We start from the raw sequence: 9,927 nt of genomic DNA on the forward strand, positions 1-9,927 counted from the left end.
CTAAGGAAATTAAAATAGAGTCCCCATAAACTCTAACAAAAGTCTAACAATAATAACTAACAATGCGAAAGAATAACCTAGAACCTAAAAGTCAATGTACTAACACATTCTAACAATGAACCAAGTCTAAGCAAGAAGGGATACAACCCCATACTAATGAACTAACTAAACAAAGGTCTAAGTCTGGAAATGGTGGACATGGACAAAAGAGAATTTCATGGCAGCCCGGAAAAATTGGCTCACCCTTGAATTCGAACGATCATTGCTCTTCTAAACGATGTCTGTCAATAGCTGCTTGAAGATACCATGTACTCAACAAAAATAAGAGCAACCGATCCAAGTTAGTTATGTCGGAACGTGGCAACCGATCATATTCACACACCACAATCACAATCACAATCACAAGTATATCATCAAGATCATACATTTAAGTCATGATTTCTTAGCATTCATCAATTCTCTATCTCATTTACAACAAGTGTGATCAACATTGCAACATTCATACATATACAAGTATCATAATGAAGCAAGAACAAGCATACATCACATAATCATAAAATCACAACCATCACCTATCTTGAAACAAGCTTGAAACTCTAAAAAACTTGATCATTCCCTTTCCGGATTCGTTCCGCTTGTTCTTGGTCTACAAATAATCAATATGATACGGGAATCAATAAATAATTATTAATTACTCAGATTACTAACAATTCTATGAACCCTAGATCAAACTCATGATCCCAATTATCCAAATTATGGTTGTTTCCACCATATAATCTATAACAAAACCTTCCCCCATCAATATTCACCAATTCTATTACGTTCTACGGATCGAAAAACAGATTCGGGGAGTGAAAAACATTAGCCTCAAGAATGGTGAAAAACGAGTAGGAGTCGCCTGGGAGTCGTTCCTTAGGTCAAAAAGTTGAAAAGTGCATAATGAGGTCATTTAGGGGTTTATTAACGACTTTAATTCGCGTCGGGCATGCCACAACGGTCACCACCCCGCCAAAGCGGCAAAACCCAGCGCCAAAGTGGCATTCTCGAGACAAAGAGTTATTTCAAGAATTCCAAAATTCTCATTTCACAACACACCTCTATCCCACGACACTCAGTAAATATCCTTTACGCTAAGATCGATTACGGGAGTTCTACTCGCCCGAATTCAATTCCATAAAGTCGTACGAATTCCTTAAAGAGTTATCTAACTGCTCATGTATCAAAATCATAAATGATTCACCCGATTGTTACCAGATTTCCCTACACCTCAATGATTCCGATTTCGTCCAAATCTGGACAAGGTTGGGAAAATTCAAATACTACAAAAAAAAAGTTTTCCGGCTCCAAATTTCCCCCCGTTGGCTTTTCTATAACGACGGGAATAGGTCGTTACACAAAAAGAATATGGACAGAATATCGAATCTGGTAAATTTGACATTACCTATAACCATGCATTATCGTTGTTCGTCATTATTAAGTTTAATTTGTATTAGATAAATATAGGGACATTGAATTTTTAAATCTTGAATTCATCTTATAAATTAGAATTTGTAGTGGAATTGAACTCGCAGTCACGAATATATTGAATTGATTTTCTAGTGCCACTTTTGATCACTGTTTCCTCCTTTAATAGTGGTCACTACTTTCTCTTTCACTCTCTTTTTACTTCATTAAATTAATTAAAATAAATAACCAAACGTGAAATCATATTTAATTAACCAAATTTTCCAATACAAAAATCTTTTTCACTGGTCCTAGAGTATTTCCCGTAGTGGGAAAATGTCTTTTTAAAAAATATATATATTTAAAAAAGGAGAACTCAACTTTGTAAAATGAAAGACACAATGTGATATATCATGCTTAGCATGGTTCTTTATCATCAAGTAGGGTATATATCCACCAACTAAAATTAGGCCTATGAGTTAAAATAAGCTTTTGCAATATGCTTTTGCTTTACTAGTTAGTCGTTTTCAACCCATTAGGACTTAGGAGGAAGTGTACGAGCACCTATTAATCTCGAAAAATATTATGTATATATTTTGAAAAACTTGAGCAAGAGTGTGAGAGTTCGAGTCAGTTTGTATTTTTTTACAATATTTTACTTGTTCTATAATTTAATTGACATATTGAAGATCATAATATATCCGTCATATTCAAATCCTGAATCCGCCTTTGGACTTAACATGTAGTACTTTTTTATTTGCTTAAAATATTCCTATGAGGGGGATCAAAAAGTGTGTTCTGAGACTTTAAGTAAATTAATACCATTGTAAATGGGAGACATAATAATGAAATAAAAAAAGAAATTAGATTAATATAAAGCACAGGGAAATGTCACTGGATGCCATTCAAATCATTAATAAAGGGAAAAGCATGCAATTTGATACTTATAATACTCTATTATATACTTTTGAAAAATGCACTACCACTGTATCAAGTATGATTAACTTTTGCACTCTTTAATCATGTCAACATCTTGGGATCTGCTAATTAATTTATACAGCTATTTTTTTCCCTAGCTACTTAACTTTTATGTGTCACACAGATGGAGAGGCTCATAGGAAACTCGAAAAGTCTGTATATATTGTGTAATCCTAACGTAGGACTTCCACAATCGATCCGTTCGAATCTGCTTCGTCATAGTACATGAGATACATATGAAAATCTATTGAATTTTGGGGATATATATATATATATATATATATATATATATATGCTTAGGTACTTAAATTGTGTACTATGATCTATCCTTCATTTCCAAGAAGATAGTTTCCAAAAAACAAAAAATCTAACATTTAATCACAAGGTTTTTTTTGTCACATAGTCTATGGATTTTACATAATTAATTCCAATTCATAGTGCCACTAATTGATGTAACAAAAAGATCTACTAGTGATCTTTTTGGTACGTTACGTTACAAAATATTCCATGCCACTCACATTGTAACAAAAGTATTTGGTGATGATGTTATATAAAAAAAATCGACTTTCTTGTTTAGACATATGTAATTATCATTTTGCAAAAATAAAAAATAAAAATAGGGTCCAGTAATTGCAATGATAAAATGCAAATTTTTCTTTTTCATTCATAGATTAGTACATAAAAATTAATTAAACATACAAAAAACCAACTTGGGATTTGTATGCTTAGACCCAACTCCAAAAATAGTACTTCATCACATCCCTTTTAATTGCTACTAAAAATAAAATGAAAAGGGGAACAAAACCTATACTAGACCAAAAACAAAATAAAAATAAAAATTGCGTACACACCAATCTTTTTTTTTCTTCTTCTTAATAATATGAAGGATAGCAAACTTTTTTTTTTCCTTGAGCATTTTCAGTTGAAGAAGCAAGAAGTGGCTGTGCCAAAGAGGACTTAATGTGACTTGTTGGCCTGTTGTTACAATTATCCACTGGTGATTGAATTGCAGCTGCTGCTGCCTTTGCAAATTTGCATTCTTCATTTTTGCCCCATAGAACAAAGTACAATCCTGATATTCAACACCGCTCTGATTATCTTGTAAAAATTTAATTTAATTTATATATATTGACAATTATCAATATATTTTAACATGTTACGATTATATATATGCAATTATTTGATAGCGGTGCGGATGGAAATATTAGTTTATAAGAGAGAATATGATGGACCTACAAAAATTTGTTTGAAAGTTCTAGGGTGATTCTTGAGAAACAAAAAAAAAGTTTGACACATATAAATTATAATATAATATATATATATTCATGATCAATGTAACCTAACTACATGTAATGGCATGGTGTGAAGGAATGTGCATTGTGGGGTCTTTTCACAAAATGCATAATTGAGGAAAAATGTAACTTTCTTTATTTTATCATATTTCCCTAGAGCTGCACCATTACCAGTGACAAAGTCAGGAATTTTTATATATTTGTTATGCTACACTAGAAATCAACAATTTATATATAACTAAACTAATTTGTTTTTGCCTTTTTCTTAACCATTACTAGACGTAACATATAAAAAAAAAAAATCAACTTTCTTAGTTTAGACAGATGTAATTATCATTTTGCAAAATAAAAAAAGAAAAAGAAAAATAGGGTCCACTAATTGCAATGATAAAAAGCAAAATTTTCTTTTTTCATTCATAGATTAGTACATAAAAATTAATTAAACATACAAAAAACCAACTTGGGATTTGTATGCTTAGACCCAACTCCAAAAATAGTACTTCATCACATCCCTTTTGATTGCTACAAAAAATAAAATAAAAAGGGGAACAAAACCTATACTAGACCAAAAACAAAATAAAAATAAAAATTGCATACACACCAATCTTTTTTTTTCTTCTTCTTACTAATATAAAGGATAGCAAACATTTTTTTTTCCTTAAGCATTTTCAGTTGAAGAAGCAAGAAGTGGCTGTGCCAAAGAGGACTTAATGTGACTTGTTGGCCTGTTGTTACAATTATCCACTGGTGATTGAATTGCAGCTGCTGCTGCCTTTGCAAATTTGGATTCTTCATTTTTGCCCCATAGAACAAAGTACAATCCTGATATGATCAATACCGCTCCGATAATCCTGTAAAAATTTAATTAATTTATACATACTGACAATTATTAATATATTTTAACATGTTACGATTATATATATATGCAATTATTTGATAGCGGTGCGGATGGAAATATTAGTTTATAAGAGAGAATATGATGGACCTACAAAAATTTGTTTGAAAGTTCTAGGGTGATTCTTGAGAAACAAAAAAAAGTTTGACACATATAAATTATAATATATATATTCATGATCAATGTAACCTAACTACATGTAATGGCATGAGGTGAAGGAATGTGCGTTGTGGGGTCTTTTCACAAAATGCATAATTGAGGAAAAATGTAACTTTCTTCTTTATTTTATCATATTCCCTTAGAAATATATTTATCACGCTATACTAGAAATCAACAATTTATTTATAACTAAACTAATTTGTTTTTGCCTTTTTCCAACTATTACTAGACGTAACATATAAAAAAAAAAATAAGAATTTAAGTTATATACACTTGACAATATAACATAGAATGAAACAAGAAAATATACCCGCCCAAGTAGAACTCTTCGCCTAACGCGAAGGAAGCCATCAGAGCAACAACAAGAGTCTGAACAGGTTGATAAACAGCAACAAAAACTGGACCCCCTCTGTCAATGCACCATATCTGTACTGCAAATGCTATACCAGATGCCACCACTCCCTGTATAATTATAAATTACAATTAATTTGACTTTTCATTTTCGTATAATAATATAGATTAATTAATAAAAGGAAAAATAAATGAAGTACACAAAATATTGTTGTCATTTCACTATCTATAACTAACCATATGTCCATCTAGTTATTATTTTGTTGTCTTATTGCATAACTACAATAGAATAAAGTGTGTAGGGAAAATATTGCAAAAAAAAATCCATTTATGTTTGACTAATTATCTTATCATGTCACATGATTCTTTTCAATTGGAATTTATGATTGGTATTTTGGTCTGTTGTTGATTTATACACATTAATGTCTCACAAATAGCTTTCAATTATATTACTTTTTTTTCAACCAAGTCATTATTTCAACTTTAATTTTCTAATTTTAATAATCTCTTTTTGTTTTTTTTCAAAAGAATATTTTGACATAAATATACTCACAGCATAGAAGACACTGAATAGTTCAGCACCAGAGTGAACTAGCCAAGCCTGAGGGTCCCTTTCACAGAAAGCCGCGATGATCAAGAACTGTATGACTCCAAAGAAACACTGCCACGAGGTGACTGAGAGCCTAGCCGGGTACTTCTTGAGTACAGGGGCTTGCAATACGAGCCACCCGGCCCATGATAAACAATGTCCGATCAAATAAATGCATCCTAAAGTCCAGTTTTTACCATTAGCATCTCCTAAAGCAAGTAACATAGGTGAAGTCCTTTGTAGTGGTGGATTTGGGCTGTAAATTGTTGGGCCTTTGTATAATGTAATTACTGATGCTCCAGCTACACATAATAATGTTCCACACACTTTTGATATACCATCTTTTCTGTTTAGTCTCACTGTTTCAATCCTGAAATTATTTTATTTAACGAATCAATAATTAATATATACTGACAATGTAACGATATAATTAAAATATGTTGTCATAGTAGTTATTCAATTTATCGTGAAGATGATCTGATAGTGTAAATATTATTTTTACATCGATAGTGTATAAATAGAGAGAACTTGCCTGAGTAGTACTGCCATGAGAAATGTTATGGCAGGAACAGAATTTTGTATGGCAGAAGCAAAAGTAGGGGAAGTATTGTCCAACCCCAACAAGTAGAATCCTTGATTAGCAGTAATTCTAAAAATAAAAAAAGGAAAAAATAAGATGCTAATATTTACATAGTAATCATTGCATCTTGAGATACTTTTCATTTTTTTCTAGAGACAAACAAGTTAAGTTTGACCGTGAATTTGCACATAAAATTTTTAAAATTTTTTGAAATGAAATTTATATATTTGTAAACTATGTAAAAAGTAGTATAAGTCACAATAATTAAATAATTCAAAATATTTAAAAGATATATGAAAATTTTACGGTCAAAGATAGACTTGTTTGAATTTCAAAATCTGAAAAGTGCAATATAAATTAGGACGGAGGGAGGGAGTATCTTTTTTTTTTTTCATGATAGTATATCCTACCCAATAACTGCTAGGAGGAAGAATTGAATGGTAAAATTCCAATTAAGTTGTGGCCTGTCTTTCCTGAGGAAGAAAAAAACACACACATAAGTTATTACTTTCAAGACATGACCATCTTAAATTAATCAGTGACGAAGTCAGAAATTTTGCGTACTTTTCAAGAAAGTAGGCAAATGGAAGAAGTAGAAGCAAAGCAAGAATGTTTCTATAAACTGGGAAAACAATCTTGCTAATGCCCATATTAAGTGCAGCTCTAGAGACAACATGAAAACCAGCATAACCAAATTGCAAAGCCAACATGGCTAAGTGAAGTTGCATTTTTTCAGGCATAGCAAAACCCATTATTCTCTTAGTAGTGGCTGAACCACTAGTATCTGCCATTGGAGAAAAATAAGAACTAAAAATGGAATGAAGTAATTTTTTAGATGATTAGTTAAAGAGAGAAATGAGTTGTGATGGATGCTTAGGTTCTTAGAGTTAGGGAGGTATAAATATAGCTAAAAAGAAAAGTAATTTTTTTTTTAGTTGTTGACATGACCCTACACTATGGGGTCCTTAAAATATGTTATGTCAACTGTTTTTAACCTTCTTATGTTTTGGGTTGTCTCCCACATTCTTCCTTCTCTCAAAATCTAAAAGAAAAAAAAAAGATCTTTTTTTATAAAATGATATTTGAGTCCATTTACATTAGCATATTTACTAACTATAGTAAAGGACTAGAGGTGATGATAGAGTTGATTTCTCGGACATTCAATTAATAGTTATTATTTCATAAGTTAATTTTTTATTAGAAAAGTATTGAAAACATCCTTGAACTTGACAAATTATTAGTTTCATTCTTAAACTGCTAACAACCTTAAAAACACTCATCTACTTGACTAATGTATTAACTTAGATACACCTTTGTCACATGACATAACAAGTGGTCTCAAGCTCTTGTAGGAGCATTAGACTCTTAATCAAATTAAAGGATGTTTTTAAGGCAGTCAACAGTTTGAGGATGAAACTAGTAATTCACGCCGAGTTTAGAAATGTTTTTAATATTTTTCTCTTTCTTTGAAAAATTAAAATCAAGAATAAGAAGAATTTTCTAAGATAATAACTACTCAGTTAAGTAACTATTTGAGAAATCAATCCGAAGATGATTTCACACATTCATATTTTCTCACTACGAATTCATTGCATCTGACAAATATGACTTCAAAACTTACTAAGTATCTATTAAAATGAGTTAATATCTCATATGGTTACTCAACTAATACTTTTTTCACAGAAAGTCACTCAACTTTCATTTATAACTTCAAAGTCATTCAACTATGAATTTTTCTCACAGAAAGTCACTCAACTAATTATTTTTTTCTTAAAAAGTCACTCAACTTTTTTTATAACTTCAAAGTCACTAAACTATGAATATTTTACCTACAAAGTCACTGATCTATTGATATTTCATTTAGAAAGTCACCCAACCCATTTAAATATGTTTTCATTAAATTTTGTTGAAAAATAATTTTTTTTAAAATAATAATAAGATGCTCATTTTAATTATTTTATTAAATTTATTAAAACATAATTTTGCTTTTAAACTAATTTCTTAAAAAATAATAAGATTCTCATTTAATTATTTTATTAAATTTATTGAAACACAATTTTTGTTTTAAACTAATTTCTTAACAAATAGTAAGATACTCATTTTGATTATTTTATTTAATTTTTTTTAAATACCAAATTATTAAAACGATTCTTTTAATAAAACTGTTATGCATCCCGGCACCAGCACTAGTAACGGTGGATGCAATGCAATGCATCATTTTCGATTTTAAAATGCTACAGTGTAAATATTATTATTTTTGTATTAGGTTCACAATAGTTATTATTTCTTTAAAAATTAGTTTAAATAAAAATTGTATCTCAACAAAATTTAATAAAATAATTCAAATGAATTTTTTTTTTTTTAAATAATTTAAATCAAAATAGTATTTCAATAAAATTTAATAAAATGATTAAAATGCGTATCTTCTTCTATTTTCTAAAAGAATAGTTTAAAACAAAAAAAATTAATAAGAAAATTAAATGAGCATCTAATTATTATTTTTTACTAAAATTAGTTTAAAACGAAAATTGCATTTTAACAAAATTTAATGAAAACATATTTAAATTGATTGGATGACTTTCTAAATGAAATATCAATAGTTGAGTGACTTTGTAGGTAAAATATTTATAGTTGAGTGACTTTGAAGTTTTATAAAAGAAAGTTGAGTGACTTTCTATGAAAAGAACTATTAGTTGAGTAACTTTCTGTGGAAACAATCTATAGTTGAGTGACTTTGAGGTTATAAATGAAAGTTAAGTGACTTTCCGTGAAAAGAAGTATAAGTTGAGTGACCATATGAGATATTAACTCCTATTAAAATTTTAGTAACTTCACACATATATTTATCCATGCACCATTTATATAATTTTAGTAACTTCACTCTGACTAATAAAGGTTGCGCAACTGACCGGAACGGAACCATCGGACCGGAACGAATCGGTACCGGAACGGAACGGGACGGTTTGACCGGTTTGTTGACCGGTACCGGGATGAACCGGACCGGAATTACCGGGACAGATACTCGGTTCCGTCCCGTCCCACTATATACCGGGATGGAACCGGAATGGACTGGAACGGAACGGAACGGGATGGGATAAACGGGACGACACATCTAGCTATTAAAAAAATGATTAATTTTTTTTTAGTTATTTTGATTTTTTGAATTACGAAAATATGATGTTTTTTTATTTTTCTAAGTTTAAACTTTAAATTAATAGTTTTGAAATTTATAAATTATAATGTAATTTTACTTAAGTTTATTTTAAAGATTATTTTTTTTATTTTTTACCTATTAATTTTACAAGTTAAGTTTAATAAAGTTTTTTAAAAAAGTTTTTTAGTCTTAGTTTTTCAAATTTCAAGATTTGAATCTTTTGAAGTTTATAAGTTATTACTTATTAATATGTTATAACTTATAAGTTATATTTATAACTTGTAATTTAAACAACTTAAGTTTGTAATTTTAAAAATAAAATAAAAATAAGGATAAAACAATGACACAATCACACAAATTTTAAGAAAATAAAAAAACTTTTGAATCTTGTAGATTTAATTAAAGATATATATAGAATATATCAAAACACATTTTAATCTTATAGTCTGAAATGTGTTATATGAATTGGTTTTATAAATTTATTTA

General features: G+C 29.5%; 1 protein-coding gene across 1 annotated transcript; it reads right to left on the minus strand.

The window, feature by feature from the left end:
• Positions 1 to 4,096: 4,096 nt before the first annotated feature.
• LOC102580573 (protein WALLS ARE THIN 1) lies at positions 4,097 to 7,157 on the minus strand. Its single transcript, XM_006341932.2, has 6 exons — positions 6,852 to 7,157; positions 6,698 to 6,760; positions 6,240 to 6,356; positions 5,672 to 6,077; positions 5,078 to 5,229; positions 4,097 to 4,564 (listed from the first exon to the last, which is right to left on the minus strand). Exons 1-6 carry the CDS (start codon positions 7,076 to 7,078, stop codon positions 4,372 to 4,374), a joined length of 1,158 nt encoding a protein of 385 aa, XP_006341994.1. The 5' UTR covers positions 7,079 to 7,157; the 3' UTR covers positions 4,097 to 4,371.
• Between the last annotated feature and the right edge of the window lie 2,770 nt (positions 7,158 to 9,927).

The sequence above is a fragment of the Solanum tuberosum genome, unplaced genomic scaffold (assembly GCF_000226075.1).
Source record: "Solanum tuberosum cultivar DM 1-3 516 R44 unplaced genomic scaffold, SolTub_3.0 scf00032, whole genome shotgun sequence".
Classification (NCBI taxonomy): Eukaryota; Viridiplantae; Streptophyta; class Magnoliopsida; order Solanales; family Solanaceae; genus Solanum; species Solanum tuberosum.